The sequence below is a fragment of the Ochotona curzoniae genome, unplaced genomic scaffold (genome assembly GCF_017591425.1).
Source record: "Ochotona curzoniae isolate NIBS_2020 unplaced genomic scaffold, NIBS_Ocur_1.0 contig_2404, whole genome shotgun sequence".
Lineage (NCBI taxonomy): Eukaryota > Metazoa > Chordata > Mammalia > Lagomorpha > Ochotonidae > Ochotona > Ochotona curzoniae.
In genome coordinates, this window is record NW_024465451.1 from 12,894,008 (window position 1) to 12,920,486 (window position 26,479).

At 48.4% G+C, this 26,479-nt stretch overlaps 1 protein-coding gene across 5 annotated transcripts in view; it reads left to right on the forward strand.

The window, feature by feature from the left end:
* Nucleotides 1-26,479, forward strand: part of ST3GAL3 (ST3 beta-galactoside alpha-2,3-sialyltransferase 3) — a 221,900-nt gene that overhangs the window by 4,557 nt on the left and 190,864 nt on the right. For all 5 annotated transcript variants that reach the window (XM_040974347.1, XM_040974349.1, XM_040974351.1 and 2 more), the window contains exon 2: nt 16,361-16,505. In XM_040974347.1, the coding sequence (XP_040830281.1) occupies nt 16,391-16,505 (115 nt within the window). In that variant the 5' untranslated portion in view covers nt 16,361-16,390. The remainder of the gene's footprint in view (nt 1-16,360; nt 16,506-26,479) is intronic.

Genomic DNA, 26,479 nt, shown 5'->3' on the forward strand with positions numbered 1-26,479 from the left:
GCAATGAAAAACAACGCGTACCTCATATTTGCTAATGACACTACACACATATGGAAGCATACATGATACCCAGCCTTAAATCTTATTACCCTGTATTTGTTTTGGTTTTGGTTTCTTTAAAGAAATAGAATGTTATATGTTTCATGCAGGCCTCCTCTATTGTGTTTATCCTTAGTCTCCAGAGGAAATTGCTAGCTTTGAATTAAAGTTGGTCTGCTTTTCTTTCTTTTTTTTTTTTTTTTAAGCACAGGCAATTTTGTTTAAACAGTAAGGTTTGTTTTATGTATTTGAACTGCAGAGTTAAGGAAAGATGAATATCTTCCAGTTAATGGTTCACTCTCCTAGTGGATGCATAGCCAGGCCTAGGCCAGGACAAAGCCAGTAGTCAGGCTTCCCACATGGCTGGCATGTCCTCCTGCCTCCTCCTGCCTCATTAACAGGGAGTTGGATCCAAAGAAGGTCAGTGAGGACTGGAATTGGGATTCTAACTCAGCATGCTGGAGTCACAGGCAGCAGCTTAGTGTACTATGCCCCTGTGGCAGCCCCCTAGTTTGTTTTTTACTCGTGTGTGTGTGTGTGTGTGTGTTTTAATACTTGGGCTGCATGGTGTGTGGCCACTTAGAGCACATAAGTGAGGCTGGCAAACTGACCTCCGAGTTTATTGGAGCACAGCCCTACTCGTTGCTTACAGACTGATGAAAGTGCCAAGATCAAGCTCAAATTTGTTTCCAGTTTTCTCTGTGTGTCTTGTCCTCTTCCAACTCCACCTTCAACACCAGTCGGCAACCTGGAAGGCCATCTTGTCAAGAACTGCAGCTGAATTTCCCCAAGACATTCTGCCAAGTCTAGAACTTCGTCCTCATCCTCTGAACACCATCGAAACAAGCCAAATAGACAATCAGGCCAATCAAATAGATTTTTAACAGCTCCTATTTAGAAGGCTTTTTTTTTTTTCCATAAAGGCAAAGATGGCCTGGTGTATACAAAACTGAAAGTTTGTTTTGCTTTGGGTTTTTGCTCTTCACACCTGGGACTGGCCTTTCCTCAGCCACTTGGGGCTATCTGGTCAGTAACAATGTTGCTTTTCACCTTTCTCTGTTTTCTGTTTTTAAAACCCCAGTAGATTCTTAGTTTCTTATCAGAAGCAACAAACTGTCTACTTGGCAAGAACTTGGGTACAACCAGGAGGAAGATGTAGACAGAGTAACTGTAGCAGACCAAGTAGAAGGTGAGGGTTACTAACTAGCAGTGTGGGAAGAAGGAATGGGCAGGTGGGGGAAATGGCGGATGCCAGGATCCACCAGGGGAAAACAAATTCAAACCTTGGTGAGCCACCGCTTCCTGCTTGCTAGGGAGGCAGTCTTCTGACTTTCTTATCAGGGAAACAGAATTGTCTCCTGTGCTGCTGGGGTAGGGGTGGCGGGGGGGTGGGGGTGGGATGTGGGCTATAGCCGCTCTGAAAGACAAGTCTTGTGTTTGTGCAAGCATTTAGAAACTGGACACTCTAGGACTCAGGCGTGTTTCGTTCCTCAGTGTATGTTGTGACCCCATTTCACTCGTGGCTGTATCTCCAAGAAAAGTTAAAAAAAATTTTTTTAAAGATTTATTTTTCTCACAAAGTCAGATATACAGAGGAGGAGGAGAGACAGAGAGGAAGATCATCAGATGATTTACTACCCAAGTGACCACAACTGCTGGTCACGGTTTTTCTTTTCCCTAGTGTTTGGGCCCCTGCCACCCATATGGGAGACTTAGATGAAGGTCTTGGCTTGTGGCTTTGGCCTGGGTTTATTCTAGCTGTCGCAGCCATCTGGAGAATGAACCGGCAGAAAGGATCAATCTGTGATCCTCTTCTTGCCCCCTTGAACTATGGCTTTCAAGTAAATAAATGAGTACTTGAAGACACAAATAATATGTATATCTTTTCAGAAGGTGCCAGCATCCTTCACAGGGTCCCTGGGTCCCATTCCTGGTTCCACTCCAGCCTCCAGCTGCCTGCCAGTGGAACCCAGGGACCTTGGGTGCAACGTAATGGCTCAAGTAACTGGGTTCCTGCCACTCAGGTACTGGTTCTGGATTGAGCTCCTAGATCCCCACACTGACCTGGGCTAGCCTTCATCATTGTGGGCATTTGGGGGAATAAACCAATGGATGGGAGTTCTCTGTTGCCGTCTTTCTCCGTATTTTTGGTTGGGAAGAAAGCTGTTAAGAGAGTTCTAAGGAATCTAGAAACAGTAGCTGTCAGTCACACCCAGCACTCTGGACATGATCTGGAGCAGTGAGCAAGGATTCCCTGGTCCCCTGTCCCACCCTGGACTGAGATCCACACCCTGGCCCGCTGGCTCATAGGATAGCATAGAAGTATATGAGTGACAGTGATGCTGCTCAACAGTTTACTGGAAATCTATTCCCTGGGTGCAAGGGAAGCTGCAACCAAGGAGGGGTCCCTCCAGAGCCCCTCTCCTCAGAGCTTCCCAGAGAGGTGCGCAGGGAAAGGTGCCATCTGCTGGGCACTGGGCACAGCGTTGGTGCTGCATGTAGCTGCCCAGCCCAGTGCACTGGCCCGTGGAGGCAGTTTTCTTCTTGCAGTGGATCTCCAGTGCCCTCTGCTGATGGGGCTTGCCATCAAATCAGTTGGCAAAAGAAATAAGGGTAAGGACCCCAGATGCATTTTCTTTTTCTTTTGCCAAAAAGGCCAAAAAGATGACCTTGGGGTTGGGGAGAGGTTTGATATTGTGGCATAGCAGGTAATGTTGCCACCAGTGATGCTGACTTCCCATATGGGCGCTGGGCGAGACCCAGCTGCTCTGCTTCCAATCCAGCTGCCTGCTAATGCATCTGGGAAAGCAGTGGAGGATACCCCAAGTGCTTGGACCCCTGCCACTTTTGTGGGGGACCTGGAAGAAGCTTTTGGTTTTAGCCTGGCCCAGCTCTGGCTGTTGGGACCATTGGTGGTGTGAAATAGTAGATGGAAGATGCTCTCTTTGCAACTCTACCTTTCAAATAAATAACTTTTTTTTTTTTTTTTTTGATGTAAAGGTTAGCAGGGATCTGAGAGTAGTGCAGTGGGCAGCTGGGACCTCGGCACCACCTGAGCCTGTTGACTGTCCTGGCCATCCTGGCCACTGTGGCCTAGAGGAGCCAGAAAACTCTTGGCATCGACTTGCCCTCAGCCCTGCTCTCTCTAATGATCCATGTTTGTTTGTTTGTCTGTTGGGGGAGTCTTTTGCTATTCCATTTGCTTGGTTCTGTCTTTAAGATGCAAGGTTTGCTTACACTGGATCTCTTATAACTTCCATTGCTACATATTTCCATTTGTTTACTTGTCTACTTACTTTCTTGAGGGACAGCAGGAAGCTCTGGTCTGCTGGTCCACTGCCCGGATGCCCGTAGTAGTTAGGGCTGGACCAGGTCAAACCCAGTGTCAGGTGACTCAATATAGGTCTCCCACATGGGTGACAGAAACCCAGCAACATGAGTCGCTCACTGCTGCCTCCCAAGGCTCATGCATCATTAGCAGGAAGTGGGAAGCCCAGTGAGCTAGGCCTTGGTCTCTGACATGGGATCTGGGTGCTGCAACCAGGGTCTTCCCTGACACATAGATACCACCTCATTGCTGTGTATTTCTGTTTCATATCTTGAATTTGTTTGGGAAATCTTTTTAGGTGTTTCTGTTTTACATTGCCTCTAGCTCATTTCTTCCCCCTCTCTTTGTGGGTCCTGCTGTGTTTCTCAGCAGTGTCAACTTTGTTTTCTGCCATTGAAGCCTGCATTTGTGTGATGGCATTATTTTTGAGTGCTAACCTTGTTTAAACAGTACTGGTTGTATTATTTGCCCCTGGAGGGTTTCCCTTTAGTATCTCTGCCTGGCTCTTCTATAATGTCTTGTAGCTGGACCAGGAGAGTCTTCATTCTGCATCCTTCTTAGTTCTGGAGGGAGGTGGGGTATGGGGTGTGTGGTCTTCATCTACCACACATCCCCCTCCCCTCAACTCGCCCAGTTCCTCTCCTGCATTTTTGTTTACAGTGGTTTCATGTAGGTCTTGTGCAACATTCCTTATTGTAATTATCTTTTTAATGAACTTTAATTATTAGTGTTGGTTCCTTTTAATTATTATTCTGCTGTAACTTTTCACATTATCTGGGCAAGCAGTGCAGTTGAAGCCAGGTCTTCTGGACTTGAGTCCTGGCCCTGGGGCTTCCGGTTAGGACTGTCTTGGATGGAATACTTGAGCCTCTCTTTGCCTCAGTTTCTCTCTCTTGCTTGATCTCTCTTAAATATTTATTTTTATTGCAAAGTCAGATATACAGAGAGGAAGATCTTCCATCTGATGATTCACTCCCCAAGTGACCTCAATGGCCGGAGCTAAACAGATCTGAAGCCAGGAGCCCAGAGCCTATTCTGTGTTTCCCACGGAGGTACAGGGTCCCAAGGCTTTGGGCTGTCCTTGACTGCTTTCCCAGGCCACAAGCAGGGAGCTGGATGGGAAGCAGGGCTGCTGGGATTAGAACTGGCACCCATATGGGATCCTGGCACATTTAAGGCGAGGACTTTAGCTGCTAGGCCACGCTGCTGGGCCCTCAGTTTCTCTTATATGCAATGTTTTCAGAGGATTGTTGGGAAGATTCACTGGATTGAATTGCACCAGATTCTTAGAACTGTTGTGTCCAGGCCACACTATAATGCTGCACACGTGTTAGTGATATAAATTGTTTTATTCCTTACAGGGACTTAAACAAAACAAAAAAAGCCACCTTATGTGGTTTTTTTCCCCCTTGCATTTGTTTTCTTTTTCATTGTATTTGAAAGGCAGAGAGCCAGATCTCCCATCTGCTGGTTTACTACCCAGAATGCCGAAAATACCCAGGCCCGGGCCAGGCAGAAGCTCAGAGCTAGGAACTCAGTCTGGGTTTCCCATGTTGGTGGCAGGGGTCCAGGTACCTGGCCATACCTTCTGCCCAGGTTGTACATCAGCAGGAAGTTGGCTGGGGGCAGGGCAGGGCAGGAAGCAAAGGAGCTGAGTCTCCACACAAACCCTCTGATCCGTGATGTAGGCATCCCAAGTGGTGATTTAGCTGCTGTGCTACACGCTCACCCCAGGGACGTGTAATTAGGAAATGTACGATTCCGTTGAATAGAATAATTTCTTGGATTGCGTATTAATTAGCTGCTTGAATCTGTTTGGCCATTCATGCAGTCAGGAAAAAATGTTCTCTAAGCATTGTTGAGGGGCAGGTTTTGGTAGAGCAGCTATGCTGCTGGTTGGGGTGCTTGCATCCTGTGTCAGGGTTCAGGTCCTGACCCTCCTTTCCAATCCGACTCCTGCTCTCACGCACCCTAGCCTATCACACTGGGGTCTCTGCCACCCCTGTCAGGGACCTGGCCCAGCCCCTCGATATTAAGGGCTCTTGGAGGGTGACCCAGTGCATGGACAGCTCTGCCTCCTTGTCTGTTTCTGAAGGTCTCTCTGCCTCTCATTACCAATAAGTAATTGTACACAAACGATTGCTGAGTTTTACAGCAGCTGATTTGGGAAGCGGGAAGGCAGATAGTATATAGTAACCCTCTAATTAGCTCACCTCCTGGGTACCCATAGGAGAGAAGCTCTGGAAATACTATGTCAGGGTTTTTTTTCTCCCCTTTTCTGTGTGATTTTGTCGTAATTGAGTTCACATCCCTTATGTTAACATTTGAGGAGCAACAGACTTTTGACGTCTTAGACTACCCCCAAATGGCTGCCAGGTATAGTTCAGGGCAGAAACATATGGTAGGATGTATTGAGAACAGCAAGAGTTTATTTCAATGAATTCAAATTTTTTTTATACCCCTTTCTTTTTATGGCCAATTAAAATAAGATCTGGCTGTCTGCAGCAACAGAGCCCCTTCTCAGGTGTGCGATGGCTGAGTTGTCGGGTAGTGAATAGACCGTCTGTGAGCACCAAGAATGTGCAGATGAGTGAAACAGACACGTTCCCTGCATGGGGTAGCTGCAATGTCCACTTTTTTTTTTTTTAAGATTTATTTATTTTTATTGGAAAGGCAGATGCACAGAGAGAAGTAGGGACAGAACGCTCTCCCATCCACTGGTTCACTCCCAAAGTGGCCACAGTAGTGGCCAAAGCTGAGCTGATCTGAAGCCAGGAGCTTCTTTCAGGTCTCCCACACGGGTGCAGGGTCCCAAGGCTTTGGGCCATCCTCCACTGCTTTCCCAGGCCACAAGCAGGGAGGTGGATGGGTAATGGAGTAGCCGTGACATGAATTGGTACCCGAATGGGCTCTTGGAACATTGCAAGGGGAGGATTTAGCCACTAAGCCACTGCACTGGGCCCCGGAATGCACATTTTAATTAATTGTAAACATGAGTCCTTAGGAAATTCCAAATGTGACACGTGGCAGACTCTGGAGAGGCAGGTGCTGTGGGAGGGAATGGTGGCAGACATGGTACTGCCCTACAGAACAGAACTTTAACCCAAGTTCTGGGTCCAGTGTGATGGCCCTGTTGGCTAATCCTCCCCTTGCAAGTGCTGGGATCCCATATGGGTGGTGATTCATGTCCCAGCTGCTCCATTTCCTAACCATCTCCCTGCTTATGGTCTGGAAAAGCAGTGGAGGATGGCCCAGAACCATGGGACTCTTCACCCATGTGGGAAACCTAGAAGAGGCTCCTGACTCCTAGCTTCAGATCAACTCAGCTCTTGCCATTGATGACCATTTGAGGAATTAAACTAGCAGGTGGAAGAGTTTTTTCTATTTTTCTCCTTCTTTCTGTAAATCTGCCTTTTCAGTAAAAAAAAAAAAAAGAAATCTTTAACTCAAGCCCTAGTAGAGGAGTGAGGTGGGAGATGTGGGACTTTAGGCCAACATTGGGAGGACATGATGGGTTTAGGCACCTGTAGAAGGTTGATGATGTAGGCTTGTGGGAGGAGAGGTGGTCAGAGGTAGCCGGGGGTGAAGGAGGAGCCCAGGGCCTCACCGGGCCGACTCTTCCAGGCCTCGTTCTGGGTTTGGGCCTTTACCCTGAGGATAGTGGGAAGTTTTTGGAGTTGAAACCTGGGAGCAAAATGAGGCAAGCACTCTGGCTGCTGTGTGGAGAAAGAGCTGGAGAGACTGACTTGATAGCAGGCTGTGGTGCCCGTAAGGCAGTGGCGGGGAGGAGTGAAGGGTGGGGAACTCAGCAAGCGCTGAGAGGGTGAGAGTCACAGCGCTTCACTGAGCAGTCCCACGTGGAGGGTGAACGTAGGGAGGAGGGTTGTTTCAAGGGTAGTTTCCAGGTTTGACCAGAGCGCCTGCACAGATGCTGTGTTTGGTCAAGGCAGCAAACATGCAGAAGAGGAGAAGTAGGAGGCTTCTGTAAAAACGGGTGAGGGGATGGCGTGGGGAGTCCATGCACATGATGGGAACTCGGAGTAGCTGGAGCAGATGATTTGAGACACTCAGCATCATGCTTGTGAGTGAGATCGTGGAAGTGTCTGGCACTGCCACGGGGACAGCTATAGAATGAGAAGGAAAGCCTGGGTGGCTGACACAGCTTGGGTGCACCTGCATCCTGCATTGGCATGCCTGGTTTGAGTCCCAGGTCAGCTTCCAATTTCAGCTTCCTGCTGATGTGCACAGGTGACGAATGGTTTGTGTACTTGTGTGCCTGACACCCACATGGGAGACTCGGATTGAGTTCTAGGCTCCTTTGGCCTGGCCTAGCTCTGGCTGTTGCAGGTGTTTGGAAGGTGAGCTAATGGGTGAAGGTTCTCTGTCCCTGTGCCTTTCAAAGAAATAAGCAAAAATAAAGCCTAAGACAGTACCCAGAGCTTCTGTACATTTACACTTTGCTGTTCATATGTGAAAGCACTTCAAAAAGTTTATAACCCAGCGCAATGACCTAACAGCTAAAGTCCTCACCTTGAATGTGCTATGATCTCATATGAGTGCCGGTTCTAATCCCGGCAGCTCCACTTCCCATCCAGCTCCTGCCTTGTGGCCTGGGAAAGCAGTCGAGGATGACCCAAAGCCTTGGGTTCCTGCACCTCCATGGGAGACCTGGAGGAGGTTCTTGGCTCCTGGCTTTGGATTGGCACAGCACCAGATTGGGGAGTGAGTCATTGGATCGAAGAACTTTCTCTCTGTCTCCTCTCTGTATATCTGACTTTGCAATGAAAATAAATAAATCTTTAAAAAAAAGTTTGTGAAAAAATCGAGTTGAATTATGTTTATTTTGGTACAAACTGTGTTTGAAATCCATAGTGTTTTTTTCATAATATATATTTTCAATGAAACACATATGTAGAAAGATTTTATGCATGTGTCTGAGCTGTGTATACATGCATATGCATTATATCTCTAGTTTATGTTACTTTCTGGAATGTGCCCAAATTTCATCAGTTGAGCCTCGAGCTGGGGCATGTAATTAGAAAAATATCAACATATTTTATCCTTGGACAATTACTTGTTGGGTGTTAATGGATATGAAGTGTTATGTTGCTAACTGCTGGCGACGTACAGATGCCAGTTACAGATCCTGCTTTCAAATTACGTGTTCAGACACAAGACGTCTTCTAAGTGCTCTGATGGAAGTAAGCACGGGATATTTCGGCTGCGAAGAAGGGAGTTTCCAGAGAGAGAGCTAGGACTTGAACTGAGTCCTAAAAGATAAGTCAGTGGGAGCAAGGCAGAGGAGGTGGCAAAAGGCTCTTAGACCACTGTGCCACCTGCCGTGGTTCCAGATGCCAGATAAGATCAGATCACAGAAGCTGTTAGAGGATCCAGTGGGCTTGGCAGTTTAGAGGTGGGTGGTCAGCTTCTGGGGTGCCCGGGGGGGTGGGGCTGAGAAGCCAGACGAGATCAGAGTGAGCTAGAGTGAAGGGGAAGAAGGAAGTCCTGGGCCTTGCAACCCCTGGGCACCCAGCACTTGTGGGTGTCAGCCTTGGGTGGGAGCTGGGTCAGCCTGTGAGTAGGGAGGGTACAGCCGGCTGCATGTCGGCAGGCGCTGCACGCAGCTGCCTGGGAGCAGCCGCAGCTTGGGTGTGCTTTTGTTCTAGCCCAGGACCATGCACTTGGCCACAGCCACAAATCCCTGCTTGCAGCAACTGTCAGCACTTTGCTGTGTTTTCGTTCTAGTGTTTCTCTTTTCCCTATCATAGTGTGTGATTCTCTCATCTTACTTTTCACTTTCAATGCTGTATCCTAAGCATTTCTGCATGTCACTAAGTTGTTTTTTTGTAAACTGTGTGAAAAATGAGTCAACTTGTTTGGATATTCACTTGCGTTTTTTCCTTGAATACTTTGTTTCCAGTCCTTCTTAACTTTCTATGTTGAAATGATTGCATAAAAGCTGCAGAACTGGTAAGGGCAGAGCTTACAGAGAGAGGGATTTTCCTGCTGGCTCACTCCCCAAGTGGCTGCAACAGCTAGAACTGAGTTGATCAGGAATCAGGAGCTTCTTCCAGGTCTCCCATGTGGTGCAGGGGCCCAACGTCTTGAGCCATCCTTCACTATTTTCCCAGACACATTAGCAGGGAGCCAGATCAGAAGTAGAGCCATCTTGGACTCCAATCAGTGTCCATATCGGACCCTGGCACTGCAGGGAGAAGCTTAGCAAGTTACACCATGAAGCAGGCCCCTAAGTGACAGTTTTTCTGAAAGGCCTTAATCCTTCTGCCCTGATGAGTTGCTTCACGAGGTCTTTCCTCTTTTCATCCTGATTAGATTTTTATTTAGTGCGTTATGATTTATTGTTGTCTGTCTTTACTCTGGGGCTGAGTTTCCCCAGATCGCGCAGGTAGGAGTCCTCCAACTGGCCACCTTTTCCTGTGGACATAGCCTCTCCCTGAGCCTTTTCTTTGTAAGCAGCACAGGACAGAGGCTCATCCTTCTGCCTTCTCTGGACTCCTGCAGTCAGCCGTTCTCCCAAGGACCCTGGATCCTTAGTGAGAGGAGAATGGATTTGCAAACCAAGACCTAGGTGCAAACATTTTCCTCAGCTTTTCCCAGACGATTAGCAGGGACTGGAGTGGAAGTAGAGACTCAACCCAGTGCCCGCATGGGATGCCAGCGCTGTAAGCGGTGACTTTACCTCCTGTGCCCCAACGCTTGCTCCTGAATTGCTTTGTTTTTAACTTTCAAGATCTTGGGATGTTGTTCCCCTGGTATGAAAATTTGTAACTGCTACTGCTCCTTTTTTCTTTTCTTTTTTTTTTTCTTTTCGTTTTCTTCTTATTATTTGAAAGAGAGAGAGAGAATGAATCAGAGATATCTTCCATCTGTTGGTTCACTCCCCAGATGTCTGCAGTGGCTGGCATGGGGCTAGGCCAAATCCAGGAGTCAGGAGCTTCATCCAGTTTCCCATGTGGGTAGCAGGGGCACAGGCGCTCAGTCCATCCCTTGCTGCTTTTCCCAGGCATGTTAGCAGGGAGCTAGATGGGAAGTAGAACAGCTGGGCCCTGGCCAGTGTGCATATGGGATGTCGGTGTTGCACGTGGAGCTCTACCCCCGTGCCATGGGCCTGTCCGTGTGCCGCCTTTTGACCTCTCATTTTCTCATTTGCATATCTTTTTTTTTTTTTTAAAATCAGTTTCTTCTTTAGAATGTTTTGTTCTGCTGTCTTCATTAAAGGCCGTTTTTCTTTTTTATTACTTTGATTTGAGAGGGAGACAGTAAGAGAGAGATCTCAAATCTGCTGCGTCACTCCCCAGATGTCTGCAGATTTCTTTATCTGTGCACACAATGCACAATGGCCAGGACTGGGCCAGAGAGAAGCTCAGAGCCGGGGACTCGGGCCAGGTGTCCCGTGTGAGGAGCCGGGGGCTCAGGCCAGGTGTCCCGTGTTAGGAGCCGGGGGCTCGGGCCAGGTGTCCCGTGTGAGGAGCCGGGGGCTCGGGGGCTCGGGCCAGGTGTCCCGTGTGAGGAGCCGGGGGCTCGGGGGCTCGGGCCAGGTGTCCCGTGTGAGGAGCCGGGGGCTCGGGCCAGGTGACCTGTGTGAGGAGCCGGGGGCTCGGGCCAGCTGTCCTGTGTGGGTGGCCAGGACCCATCAGTTGTCGCATCCTCGGGTGCATTAGTAGGAAGCTAGAAATGGGAACAGAGCTTGCTCTCCGGTCTGGAAACCCTGACATGGGTTGAAGGCATCCATGCTGGCGTCCTAACTGCTGCTCTAAATGCCTGCCTCTGAAGGTCGTTTTTCTTAATGGAAAAAACAGAGTAAAGCAGCTGGTAGTTTTGTCTCTTCACTGTGGCACTGGTTAATTTCTGGGTGAGTCTGCTCACTGGCTGCTGTGTGTCTGCTGTGAGTTTTGGTTAACAGACCGCTGAGGCGATTCAGAGGCCGCATCTGCATTCAGGACAGGAGAAAGCCACCCCGGCCTCCCCAGGAGCCAGTGCCTTTACCCGTGGGCCATGTATACCTCCCAGTTTTAGATGTTTGGGGGCCGGATGGAAGGTTAGATGTCCTTTGTGCTGTTCTCTGGTTTCTAGTTCAAGGTTTACTTTTACAAACATGAGAAGAAAACAAATGTGAGCAGACACATGGGTTGTGAAAAATGTTCCCTCCCATTGCCCTTTTCAGAGTTGGATGTGTATTCTTTTGTGTGTTGTTAATATTTAATTTTTAATGTTCCTGTTGGCACTGTATGCTGTTGTCCATATGGGACCGTGTGTCTGCTTGCCATTCTACAAGGGGATGGCTTTGTTGGCAGGGGGTCTCTGGATGTTTTCCCACGTTGGCCCATACTGGGATGTGCCATTCGCTCTGATGGATATGCTGTGTCCTGTACTTGTTCTGCCTCTTGTGAGCTTCCTTGCCTTCCAGCTTCCCATAGCACAGGCACCCCCAGAGGTCAGAGGGAAAGAGGTGAGAGGCCAAGAGTGCTTTGTCTCCCCTCCCCGCCCCTTGCCATGGTCCTAGGAGCAGCTGTGGTCCTCGCACTTGCTCTCCTGGTGGCCCCTCCTCTTTCTCATGCAGCTCCTGCTGGGTCCCCGATGCCACTTGTCTCTTCTGTTGCCCAGTTAGACCTAGAAGAGGGGCAGAAGATGTCCCCTGCCATTGCTAGTCCCTGCTGCTTTCTGTATCCCGTTTGCCTGGCTTTCTAGAATCCTGTCACCTTGTATCCGCAGCCTCCTATGTGTGTACCGTCTGTGTCCCACGAGGAGCCCCACTGCAGATACCGTACACACTGGCCAGCAGCCCGTGGCAGGTCCTTCAGTGGTAGACATTTAAACTGTCGTGCTCAGCGTTGCCAGTGAATATCCAAGTAGGTGTTTTTCTTGTTTTGGGGTGTTACTGCTGAGTTAAGGCACATGACAGTTGAATCACTCCTGAAAGAGTCCACCAGTGAGCATTTCTTCACTATGTTGCTTGGTTGTTTTAATATAGGAAGTAATGGAGGCAGTGCTTAAAACTTCTAACAAATATGGGGCCGGTACAGTGGCATATCAGGCTAAGCTTATTCCTGTAGCACCAGCATCTCATATGGATGCTGGTTTGTGTCCTGGCTGCTCCATTTCCAATCCAGCTCCCTGCTAGTGACCTGGGAAAACAGCAGAGGCTGGCCCAGGTCCTTGGGTCTCTGCCCCTGTGTGAGAGTCATGGAGGAAACTCCTGGCTCCCAGCTTTGGGCTGGCTCAGCTCTGGCCATTGTGCAGTCATTTGCGCAGATGAAAGATCTCTCTCTCTGTGTATGTGTATATATATATATACACATATATATATCGTCTATTTTAGACTGTCCCATTCATCTGTTCTTTTTTTCCCAGTGGTAGGATCCATCCATTTTAATAATTATGGCTTTATGGGCCCGGCACGATGGTGCAGTGGTTAAGGTCCTTGCCTTGCACGCCCGGGATCCCATATGGGCGCCGGTTCTATCCCAGCAGCCCTGCTTCCCTTCCAGCCAACTGCCTGTGGCCCGGGAAAGCAGTCGAGGACGGCCCAAAGCTTTGGGACCCTGCACCAGTGTGGGAGACCTGGAAGAGGCTCCTGGCTTCGGATCGGCATAGCATCGGCCGTTGTGCTCACTTGGGGAGTGAATCATTGGACGGAAGATCTTCCTCTCTGTCTCTCCTCTCTGTATATCTGCCTTTCCAATGAAAAAAATAATAGAAATAAATCTTTAAAAAAATAATTATGGCTTTAACAAATTTAATAATTTATTATCTGTCAATAATAATAATTATTTGATAAGTAATTTCTGATATCTGATAAGGTAAATTCTCATTACAATATTATTATTACAATATTATTATCATTACCTTGTTTCTTTTGGCTTGAGCTCTTCAGATTACCTTTAGATCCAAGTTCAGAAATGTTCTGGGGAGCCCAGAGCAATAGCCTAGTGGCTAAAAGTCCTCGCCTTGCATGTGCCGGGATCCCATGTGGGTGCCAGTTCATGTCGTGGCTGCTCTACTTTCCTTCCAGCTTCCTGCTTGTGATCTGGGAAAGTAGTAGAGGATGGCCTAAAGCCTTGGGATCCTGTACCCACATGTGAGACCCAGAAGATGTTCCTGGCTCCTGGCTTCAGATTGGCTCAGCTCCGGCTATTGTGACCACTTAGGGAGTGAATCAGTGGATGGAAGATCTTCCTCTCTGTCTCTTTTCCTCTCTGTAAATCTGACTTTCTGATAAAAATAAATAATCTTAAGTAAAAAAAAAAACCATTCTGGGCTTGGACTTGACTTCAAGTGAATTCGTAGAGAACTGACTTTTCAGGATGTGGAGTCTTCTTACTTAGGAACCTGTTGTAGGGGCAGACATTTGACCTGGTGGTTAAGATGCCTAAGTCCCCTGTCACAGTATCCCAGCTTCCTACTAATGGCACCTGGGGAACAGTAGGTTCAGTACCTGGGTTTTTGCCATGCTTGTGGGAAACCTAGATTGTATTGCCACCTCCAGGTTCTGCCCTTGGCCCAGTCCTAGCTGTCACGGGCATCTGGGGAGGGGATCAGCGGATGGGGGTGGGGGAGGCTGAGATGGGGAGAGCGTCTGTCCCTCTGTTTCTCTGCCCTGTTTTGCTAGCTCTCAAATTTTAAAAACCATATTATGAAAAACATCCTGTTGTTTCACCTAATTTACTCAGAATTTTTTAAAGTCCTTCGATGAAAACCTTGCTTATATTTTCCTAAGTTTATTTTTAGGTGTTTTATAGATTTTGTTATAAATGAAGTATTCTAACCTTATATTTTCTAACTGGATATTTTACTATTATCACTTTTAGGAAACTGTTGATATTTATAAGACAATCTATCAACCATCTACTTTATTAATCTTTCTGTCCTAGTGATTTTTTTGGATTTGTATTCTTTGTTTTCATTTTTTATTTGAAAGGCAGAGAGAGAGAGAGAGATCTGCTGTCTGCTGGTTCACTCCTCAGATGGCTGCAGCAGCCAGAGCAGGGCTGGGCTGCTACCAGGATTCCTGTTGGAGCATTCTGGCGACCTCCCACTGTGTGCCTCAGCCCCACTGTGTGCCTTAGTGCACTGTGTGCTTTAGCCCCACTGTGTGTCTTAGCAGGAGGCTGGGTTTCTAAGCAGTGCTGGGGAGGCTTGAGCCCAGACTCTCCAGCAGGTGGTGCCAGTGTCCCAGGCAGGTCTTCACCACTGTGCCAAATGCCTGCCCTCCTTCCACATGTAGTTTTTCAGATGACTCTTCTTGGCTTTTCCAGGTGGATAATTATATGTAATCTGAAAATTAGAATATTTTTTACCCCCCCGCTATTTGCACTTATTTCTGTTACATTGTGACCAAGACAACTGACTTGATTTTCAAAGGACACACAGCCAGTGCACTATGAGGTTGTGTAGCAAATATATTCCAGGCCAGGCCTTAAGGAGAGAAACAGCAAGGCAGGGGTCAAGGCAAAAGGAGGAATGACTGAAGAACAGGGCACAAATGAGATTGGGGACAGCAGGGGATGGATGGGAAAGTAAACAGGGGCTTGGTCAGAAGCAATTGGTTTATTCAGAGGCATGGAGAGTTTAATGACAGATGTGTTTGGCAGAACAGCCTCCTGAAGATAACCACTCGGTGACCCCTGGAAGCCATCAATCCGTTACCTGCCAAGACAGAAGGGACTTTGCAGATGGATCTGAAAATAGGGAACGGGTCATGAATTATTCAGGAGGACCCAGTGTAATCATGGGAGCCCTGAATAGCAAAGATGTTTACTCCGCTTCAGGGAGAAGCAAGACAGTAGAAGGGGAAGATGCTGAGATTCAAAGAGTAAAAGTGACTTAAGCTGGCTGCAGGAGGCTCCTCGGGGAGGGCCTGGGCAGGACCACAGGACCAAAGCTGCCCATCCTCCCCACTCCTACTTGCAGCCAGTAAGGAAACGGCAGCTGCTAGGCCCTGCGGACTGTCAGCAGCCGGCGTGCATATGGATGTGGATTCTCCTCAGAGCCTCCAGAAAGATGCAGTTTAGCCTTGTGAGTCTCTTGAGTTGGGGGTTGGGGAGCCTTTCTTGGCTCTGCTCTGGGCCATGTGGATAGTTACAACATCGTTTGTGGGCCTCTCAAAGCCTGGCGGCTAAAGTGCCTGTGCCTGCCAGATCCCATGTGGGCAGTGGTTCTAATCCCGGTCCCGCTTCCCATCCAGCTCCCTGCTTGTGGCCTGGGAAAGCAGTCGAGGACGGCCCAAAGCCTTGGGACCCTGCATCCATGTGGGAGACCTGGAAAAGGCTCTGGCTCCTGGCTTCAGATTGGCTCAGCACCGGCCGTTGTGATCACTTGGGGAGTGAATCAATGGACAGAAAATCTTCTCTGTCTCTTCTCTCTGTATATCTAACTTTTTAATAAAGATAAAATAAATCTTAAACACAACCTGCCATAATGTATGGGGTTTTGCGTCCCACCTGGCCTTGTCTTAACAGGTCCCGATGCCCCTTACCCCTGCAAGTCTAAGCAAAGAAAGGACCCAGTGGAGCCGCACTTAACTCAGGCTTGACCTCCAGAAATCTGAAATAATATGTTTGTGGTATTTGAGATGACTGGGGTTGTTGTGTTGGGGCGGTGCTGGGGTGTGGCATTTGCAGATGGTGTGCAATTGAGAACCTACCCGTGTGCCACATGGAAAGTGTCAAGAGGCAAGGCAGCTCGTTTGTGGGGACACAGTGATGGTGTGGACCAGGGTCATGGAGGTGGGGAAGGGCCACGTGGGACGTTAGGATGGCCAGAACAGGGGTGCTGAGTGGATGCTGGTGAGGGGTGGAACTAAGGACCACAGCCAACGGCCGACTTCTGGCCCAGGAGCTGGTGCTGGCAAAGTTGTTCCCTGAAATGGGGCTGAGCGGCTCGGATGATACCGTGGCACAGATTCACTGGCGACGTGGCATTGGTGCATTAGAACATCCTTTCCTCTGATGGTCTGTCTGTTTTTTTTTTTAGGTCATGTAGGAATTTGTAAATCATGTGAAGATGGGACTCTTGGTGTTTGTGCGCAATCTGCTGCTAGCCCTCTGCCTCTTCCTTGTGCTGGGGTTCTTGTATTACTCTGCGTGGAAACTGCACTTATTCCAGTGGGAAGACTCAAGTAAGTATGGGCATTGCAGCCACCCCAGCAGAAAGCCTGTTGTGGGTCACTTCTGGTTTTTCCACGTGGTGGCAGTGCTGTCAGTTCTCTTTCCGAGATGGGGGCAGTGCAAGTAGACTGGGCATTTCTGGGACACAGGCTTAGCAGCTGCCTGCCATCGTAGGTGGCGTAGGCTGAGCACTTTGGCGTGTTTTGAAAACCGCATGCCATGGTGAGACTCGGCTTCCTCTCCTGACCCAGGGAGGATGCGTTGTTATTCTGTTAAAAACCCAGCTCCACCTGTTCTACACCCATTCTGCTAGCCCTTCAAGACCTTTGTTCTCGGGTGTTTGACAGTGTGTGGCTGCTCTCACTTGCCATTTATTGCCATTTCAGTTTGTATTAAGATTGATTGTTCTCGTGGCATCAAGACACTGATTTTTACCTTTGTTCTTGACTCTTCCATTTAGGATTGTCTCTGGTTTCTCTTAAACAAATTTTGTCATTTCAGTTTTTTAGCCTTGGAGTGTTGCACTTGTGCCTGTCCTCAGGCCTGGCTTCCTTTCCTTGCCTGGAAGTTGTTCTCTTTCGTTTGTGAGTTGGTCTCCTGAGGGGGGTATATGGTGATTTCCACGTGACCTGATCCTCTCAGAGTTGCTCTCTGCACATCCACACACTGCCCGTGTCTAGGCGTCCCCTGATCGGCCCCATCTGCACTGAAGCTTCAAGTGTCACACAGTGGCCACAAGTCATTTTCCTTGTGGTTGTTTTGTCTTGTGGTTTTCTGAGCTTAATGCAGGGAGATACTGGGTGGCCAGATGTCATTCCCAGTGGTGTGTCGCCCAGTGACCAGTGGGAAACTCACCTGAGACTTAAGTTAGCACTTAGGCACCTGGCAGCTGGCCTGCTAGTGCACTGAGTCCCTAACATGAGGAAATAGTTCCTGGGAAATAGTTCAGTTGCTTCTCTCTTGAGGCAGCTTTATGCCAATTTTAAAACATATCTTTAATTTCTTATTTTTATATACATTCGTGTGACTCTTAAATGCTTAGCTTATACTTATCAGTGTTTTCAAGGGCTTATTGGAATTCAGGACTGACATGGGGTGCAATGGGCTAAGTTGCTGCTTGATGCCAGCTTCTCATATTGGTTTGTGCCTTGGCTGCCCCACTTCTCACCCAGCTTACTGCCTGTGCTTCTGGGGAGGCAGTGGAAGGTAAGCAAGTGCTTGGGCTCCTGATACCGTAGGCACCTGGCTTCAGCCTGGCCCAGCCCTGACTGCCTCCATTTGGGATGTGAACTAGATGAAGAGAGTCTCGCTGTCATTCATTCATCCATCTTCTTTCCTTCTCCTACTCTTTCTCCTCCTTTTTTTTTTTAAATCTCTGTGTTACATTGTATTATCTGTTGATTCAATTTTATTTTTGATGATATTTACATAGTTGAGAAGGATGCATGCCCAAGTGGGCTACCAATTAGTGTGGGGGGAGTGGAGGAATAGGGGATAATAGATGAGACAACTGTTTATAATTTTCTTTTTCTTCTTTCTGTGTCTGGGGGAAGAGGAGAGAGAAGGGCAGAGGGCCGCACTCCGCGTCCTAACCGCATCTGTGCCCAGGGATGTGGGACAGCCTCCCGAGGTCACCCCAGGGTCCCTGATACAGAGCATGCCGTGAAGCTACTGCTTAAATGGTTTCAATAGTTCTGAGATGCTGGTGATTTCATTGCTCCAAGGATGAGGAAATCCTTCCAAGGTCCATTGGCTGATATAGTCCAGCTTAGAGTCTACTTTTGCCCAGATACTTCTTGGAGCTTGGCTAGGAGAGCTGTCCAGTTTGTTCTGCTGTCCATCCTCTGCTATGGTACTAGATGTCCTCTGCAGGCCCCGGTGGACTACCATATCCTTCATGTGCATCATGGCATGTTGTCTACTACATCTTCAGCAACTGAGGAGGCCCCGTTCTGACATGTGCATTCCATGGTCAGACCACAAATCCTATGATTTTCCCTGTGGCTGGAGTTTGAGTCCAGGGGTCCAGTTGGAGAGGGTCCCCCAAAATGCCTCACCAGAGATGACCCCAGGCCTGACTTCTGTGTGTGCCAGCAGGTATGGGGTCTGGTTCAGTGTACACACACACTGGTGGTTACAGTAGCCTGGTCAGTTCTATCACCAGCCCCGTCTTGTACACAACCCAGTAGATGCTGCAGCCCGGCCCAATCCTACCACCACACTCAGCCCTCATGCACACCAGTGGGAAGTGAAGCCTAGTCAGAGTGACTCCCAACAACCCCCACCAGCCTGTCCCCAGCCTCGGTTTCTGTACATGCTGGTATGTGCAGCAGACTTGTCCAGTCTGTCTTGCCTGCCATTCAGCTTTTGTATATACTAGTGGGTGCTATAACCTAGCTCAGCTCAACCAACCCCACTATCCAGCCCACACTTTGGAGGGTCATACTGCCTATCCAACCAGTCCAAACACCTGTCCAACCATTGTTTATTTTTGCTTAAAAGATACAGTTGTTATCTACTGGTTCATTCCCCAAATGGCCACAACAGCTGAATTTGGGCTGGTCCTGAGCCAGGAACTTTATCTGGGTCTCTGACATGTTGCCAGGGGAAGAGACCCAAAGATCTGAGCCATCCTCCACCACTTTCCGAGGAACGTTAGCATGGAACTGGACTGGAAGTGGATCAGCTGAGACTCAAACCAGCACTCTTCTGGGATGCCCATACCACAGGTGGAGGCTTTATCTACTACGCCATGACCCCTTGTCTTTTAAGTAAATAAATAAATTTTTTTAAAAGATTTAATTTATTTATTGCAAAGTCAGAGACATACAGAGAGGAGGAGAGACAGAGAGAAAGTTCTTCCGTCCAATGATTCACTCCCCAAGTGAGCACAATGGCCGATGCTGTGCCGATCTGAAGCCAGGAGCCAGGAACTTCTTCTGGGTCTCCCGTGTGGGTGCAGGGTCCCAAAGCTTTGGGCCGTCCTTGACTGCTTTCCCAGGCCACAAGCAGGGAGCTGGATGGAAAGTGGAGCTGCCAGGACTAGAACCTGCACCCATATGGGATCCCAGTGCATTCAAGGGGAGGACTTTAGCCGCTAGTCTACACTGCTGGGCCCAAATAAATAAATTTTTAAGTGAAACAAAAAGCTTATGTTTTATTGAACAGTATATTAAATAGGTTTTAATTCTGTAATCTTGATAAAAAGAGGAAAGGGTCTTAAAGAAAACATGGTAAATGTCAGGAGGGGTAGAAGAAGAAAAAACAGAGGAGAATAAGGGGCAGAGGAAAAAATGTCCTCTAAAGAAGACAGAAATGTTAAATTAATCAGTCTTTTATCATTTGAGTGAGAGACAGAGAACAGAATAGAGAGTGAGCGAGCTTCCATCTGCTTGTTCGTTCCCCAGGCACACACAGTGGCTGGGCCTTGGAGCCAGGAGCTCCACTCAGGTCTGCCACATTGTTGGCAGAGCTCCCCGTCCTTGAGTCCTCACCTGCTGCTTCGTGGCGCGAGGAGCAGAGAGAGCACGGTGGGATGGGAGGGTCTTCACGGTGACACCAGGCGCCTTTCCCCAGGTCCGTGGGGTTTACAGGTGGCGAGGGGCCGTTCGCTGGTGCTGCGGCTTTCAGTGGTTTGTTACCTGTCTGTTACCTTTGTCATTAGTTACTAGCTAGCTTGTCAGTGTTTACAGCTTTCTCAGTTTTTGGCCTCTCAAGCCTTTTCGGTAGGTCCCACAAACCGCCTCACACACACAGTATTGTTTCCATACTGTTTTAACCAGAGAGTGATGAGGCCATCCCTGGATGGCTTGCTGATTCACAGGGGGCTCCCTCCCTCCAGGATCGGTCGCCCGAAGGAGCTTCCTGCCCAGGTGACCACCCCGTGACTGGGGCAGGTATTTTTTTTTTTTAGTATCTTGATGGCGATGCTGATGATAAATGAGAATGGTAGTTTCTTGAGTGTCTCTGTGTGTCTGTGCTATAACACGAAGTTCATGATCACATTTGATCCTCATGGCTCTGTTGGTTATAGGCGTGGTGGCTGAGGCTCCTGAGGGGCTCCCTCACGCAGACTGTGATGCCTCTCATCTCAGTAGTGGCCAGAGTATCCCCTTGTCTGAAAAGCAAATATCATTAGCTTTATTTTCTCTTGATTCTTGACGATGTTAATGACTTACTCTGGTTACCTGTCATGGTTATGGAAAAGAGGCTCGAGGTGTTTAAAAAGACATATATTATTTATCTGAGTGTGTTAGAGAATCTTGCCATCTGTTCACTCCCCAAATGCCGGCAGCAGCCAGGGACCCAGGACCGAGCCCAGGTCTCGGATGTGGGTGGCATCACCCAGGTCCTCAGACTGTCCTCTGCTGCCTCTCTCAGGCCACATCAGCAGGAAGCTGGACTAGGAAGTGGAGCTGGAACTCCAATGCTCAGGTGTGGGATGTTGAGATCCGAAGTCCGTCTTAACTACTGGCCTGAACAGCTACCCTAGCTTTTTGCATATCTTAATTTATTAATTTTAGATCCTATTCATTTTTTATTAATATATTAAAGTGGATCTTTCATGAAATTAATTTTTTTTGTGTGTTGTGGGACCTTTAAAAATTAATGCTACTGCATTTATCAATTATAGCAACTGTGTTGGTGTTATTGTGCCCATATTTATATGAGTATAGACAGAGAGATTGTAAAATATGCATTATTGATGTGATTGCTTGGCAGAATACCATCTACAAGTAACTAGAAACCAGTTTGATGTTAGGAAAATGCAGGTAAAATTGAGCTTAACAGACAAAGGATATTATAATATAATATGACTTACTTTTCATCTTTAAAATGGAGGCTGGCATGTCTGGTTGTGGTCTAGGGAGACTGCCTCCAATGGTAAGAAAGTCCTTTTTTAGACAATGGCAAGACAGACTTTGGGAGTTTAGGTCCCATCAAGTCAAAGGGGTCAAAAACTCTATGGGCTTTCCCTGAATACACCTTAACTATGCATAAAATCAGGACTGCACAAGTTCAGGGTGATCGTAGCGATTGAACTACTCGCTGAAATGGCAGACCAGCAGTCTTTGAGGGAAAGTAATGATTTTCATAACTTTCTGTGTGTCCTATTCAAAGTGTCGATTGATCAATAAAAAATAAAGGTGTATAACAGGGAAACAATTCATGTTCAAGGGAAAAGACACCCAGTCTGTAGGTAAGAAGGCCCCAGGGGAACACGCAGAAAACAAAATGGGTATTGTGAACACATCTGGAGAGGTAGAAGAACTAGCAGGGCAGGTGTTATGGTGTTGAGGGTTAAGCTGCTGCTTGGGGTGACTGAGGTGCTAGACGCCTAGCTTCTGTGGCTGCACCTGGGAGGCAGCAGTGGCCCCAGTTCTCTTGGTCCTGCTACTCATGTGGGAGACGTAGACAGAGTGCCCGACTCCTGGCTTCAGCTGTACGCTGCCCTGGCTGTGGGAGGGATAAGGAGTGAACCAGTGGATGGAAGAAGATCTCTGTTTCTCCCTGTCATTCCGGCTTTCAAATAGTAATTTAAAAACACTTTTTTTAAAAAGTTACTATTTTTTTCAATTTGATTTCCATATTATTTACATAGTTGAGTGATTTGTGCCCATGTGGGCCTCTGATTAGGGTAGAGAGTATCAGTTATGGAGGAAGATGGGTGGCACACATGTCTTAATCTTTTCTTCTGTGTCTGCAGGGGAGGAGCAGGAGAGGGCTGCTCCTTGCTGTTAAACCACATTAGCACCCAGGAATTGGGGCTGGTCTTTTGATGATGTCCTAGAGACCCCATGTGGGGAAGAATGTCCCAAGGGTGTTGCATGTGGTTTCAATAGCCCTAAGAAGTAGTTAGTCGATTTCCTTGCTCTAGGGTTGAGAAAATCTTCCTAAGATCTACTGGTTGACAAAGTCCACCTTAGTGCATCCACAGACCCAGGAACATGCCACAAAGCTTGGCCAGGAGAATTGTCCAATCTGTTTGATTTTCCATCCTGTGATGAGGCAGTCAATGTCCCCTGCTGGCCATCATGTCGCCTGTTTGTATCTGGGCATGTTGCACTTCAAGGTCAGAAAATTCTGTGATTTTCTCTGTGGCCAGGGTTTGAGTCCAGCACTCCAAGTAACTTCACCTAAGGTGATCTCAGACTTTGATGTGTGCTAACTGGTGCAGGATCAGATTTGTTTTGTCACCTGCACCAGCCAGCGCACATAACCAATGGATGTAGCTTGGTCAGTTCTGCATCAGCCTCATATCACACAAAACAATGGGTGCTGCAGCGCAACCCAGCCCAACATAGATTCAGTCCTCACACATGCCAGCAGGACCCCCCAAATACAGGCCTGTCTCCAGCCCTGCTTTTTGCATGTGCCAGCCTCTCTGTGGCCTTGCCCAGCCTAGCCCACATGCCATCCAGTTGTCATGCACACCTTAGCTGCAGCTTAGCTCAGTCTGACCCATTGACCTGGCCCTTTGATTCTGATAAGTGCTTCTGCCTGTCCAGGTTGGCCCATCCCTAGTCTTGGTTCTCATGCTCATCAGCAATAGGTATAGCCAAGTGGGGAAGTGCCCACAATCTCCAACGCCGGATCTTGTACCTGCCAGTCCAGCCTGTGGCAGTACTGTGGTCCAGTCCTAGCACTTGCAGCTGCTGCTGCAGCCTAGCTTAGTTGGCCTATAACCATTCTGGCTCCAGTGGGAACAGCAGCCTAGCCCAGCCTGTCCCACACTCAGTTCTAGCTCTCTTCCTCACCAGTGGAAGCAGCAGCTCAGCAAGGGACCAAACTTGCTCCCAGCCCTGGGTCTTGTATGTGCCAGCAGGTGCTATGTTTCAGTCTGGAATGGCCCGCCCCCAGTCTTGGCACTAGGCAGCAGATAAGCCTGGGCTTATCCTGGCCCACCTCCAGTCCCAGCTGTCACTGGTGGGTACAGCAGCCTAGTCCAGCTGAGCTAGGCCCACCCCCAGCCCTTATGTGAACTGGCAGGTGTTGTGGTCCCACCTGGTCTGGCCTGCACCCTGACCTGGTTTTCACTTATGCCAGTATATGCTGTGGACTGACCCTGCCTAGCCTGCCCCTAGACCCAGCTAACACATGTGCTATAGCCTATTCTGGATTAGCCTGCTCCCAGCTCCAGCTCTCATATTTGCCAGCAGGAGCTGTGCCTAGCAGGGGATTTCCCCAAGTTCCCCTGCCAGGCCTGTTCCCAGCCCCAGGTGCTGCATGTACTGACAGGTGCTGTTGCCTAGACTGACATGGCTGATGCCCAGTCTTGGCACTCACTGTTGGGTACTACAGCCTAGCCCAACTGGCCTGTTCCCATTCTGGCTCTCGCTGATGGGTGCCATAGCGTAGCCCAGCTTGACCCACTAAAGAGCCAGCTTTTGTGTGACCCAGAGGGTACCATGGCCTAACCCGGCCTGTCCCACACCCATTCTGGCTCTCACAAGCACCAGTGGGTGCTGTTACCCAGCCTAGTTTGGCTTACGCCCAGACCTACCCTGCATTCATGCTAATGGGTGTTGCAACCTTGCCCAGCCTGCTCTGACTGCAGTTCCAGTTTTCATACTCACCAGTGGGAGCTGCAGCCTAGCAGTCTCCAGAGTTCCCCTACCAGGCCCATTCCCAGCCCTGGGTCTTACATGTGCTGGCAGATGCTTCAACCCAGCCTAGCATGGCCCACACCCTGTTCTGGCTCTTGTGTGTGCCAGTTGGTGCTAAGGCCTGGCACAACCCAACCTATCCCCTGACCTGGCTCACACAAATGCTGACAAGTGCTGCAGCCTTGCTTGGCTTGGCCTGCCTCAGTCCCAGCCCTGGCTCCTGTGCTCTCCAAAGGGAGCTGTGGACTAGTAGGGGTGTTCTCAAGTTCTCCTAGCAGGCTTGCTCCCAGCCTTGGATCTCCTGTGTGCCAGCAGGGGCAACGGCCCTGCTTAGCATAGTCTGCCTTCCATCCCACTCTTGCATGTGCGAATGGGTGCTGCAGCCTGGCCCCAGTGGCCTTTTCCCAAACCCAGTCCCTGTCAGTCAGGTGGGTTTCTGTCAGGTGAGTTCCTTGGTCCAGCTTGGCACAGCCTGTCACCACCCTCAGCTCTCTGTGTGAACTGGCAGGTGCTGCAGTCCTACAGAGGCAAGCCCTACAGAATCTGCCCTCAGATCCAATTCTCTTATGTTCTGATGGGTGTTACAGCCCAGCCTGACATAGCCCACTCTCAGCTTTGGCACTCATGGTGGTTACCACCACCTAGTAGTGGCATGCCCCTACCTTCAGCTTTTACAAATGCCAGCAGGTGGTGGGTGATGCTGGGCATCTCACATGGGCAGGTGCCTGATCCAGACATGTGCTCTGGTTTCTCCCCTCTAAACCACCCCGGCTCCTTTGTCTACCTACGAGTGCAGTGGCCTGGTTCGTGGAAGATCCCAGAAATCATTCCTTCCCTGTCAAACATGCCCTTAGCTCCTACTCCAATATGTCCCCATACAATCTTTCCCAGACAATCTGCAGCCACTCTGCCCTACATACTCTGGGTGGGGGTTGGGATGGCATGTCCTGGTCTGTAGTTCCCTGTCTTCACCACTCATCTTTAAACAAACAAACAGCTTTTCTGGCATACTGGTATAGTTAACAGAAATTTTGCATTAATCAGGTCAAAATGCCTGTTATCTGTTGGCTGCTTTTCCCCTAGCAGTATAACAGCACTTGCCTAGGTAAAGGTAGCTAGGCTGTTGCTTACAGCTGGGGATAAAAATGCTTTCAAAAAAATCCATTTTTTATGGATTTTTGGAACAATAATTAGTCTCAGCAGATAAATGAGACTTAACCGAATACACAGTCTAGAACTGAAAAGTGTAATAACTGAAGTGTTGATTTTTCTTAGCTTGGATATAATAGAACTCAATGAACTTGAAGAGATTATAATAGAAAATATCCAATCTGAACATAGAAAAAATATAGATGAAATACGAATAAAGTCTCAGGGACCCATGGGATAGTATCAGAGAGTTGGAGGGGGGATTGTGGCACAGTGTGTTAAGTCAGTGCTTGGTACACCTACATTGTGCATCAGATTGCCTGGGGTTGGGTCCTGCTTCTGATTCGGCTTTTCCTGTTGCTGTGTCTGTACATGAGCTTCTACCACCCATGTGGAGGACCTGGATGGAGCTCCTGGCACCTGACTTCAGCTTGGTCCAGCCCTTGCTATTATGGTTATTTGGGGAGTGAACCAGCAGGTAGAAGATGTCTGGCTTTTCCTCTTTCAAGTAAAGATAACGAAATAAACTTAGTATGAATATTGGACAAGAAAGTAATTTAAAGGAATAATGGCTAAAATTTCCATATTTTTTTGAAAAACACATGGATTTACAGATCCAAGAAACAAAGGGAACATTGCAAAACGAGTTTGAAAAGACTCTTTGAAAATAGATATATGAGTCAGCACAGAGTTAGAAATGGAGCCCCAGACTTGAGCTCCCGCACTCTGACGTGATGATGTGGGCATCCCAGCCGCAGAGGCTTGCCTGCGGGGACAAACGTCTTCCACATTCCCTCCTTAAGTATTCATATGAGAACAGAGTGAGCGTTTGTCCACCTAAAGACCTGTGAGAGTGCTGATAACAGCTCTTTGACCTCTCAATAGTTCTCAAGCTGGAAATAACCCACGTATATCAGCAAATGAAGGATGAGCAGTGTTGTGTATTTGTGCAATAGAGTTACTAGTCGGCACTATACAGGGAACAAGCACGACACAGCATCATGTATGAAAATCCAGCTCATCTTTCTGAGCAAAAGAAACACAAAAGGCACATGTTGACAGGAAAGGGAAGCACGTGTTGCAAAGGGAACAGGAAGCTCTTCTGTCTGCTGGTTCACTCCCCAAGCAGCTGTAGTGGCTGGAGTTAAGCAGATCCAAAGCTGGGAGCCAGGAATTTCCTCCAGGTCTTCCGCAAGAGTACAGGATCCCCAGACTTTGGGCTCTTCTCT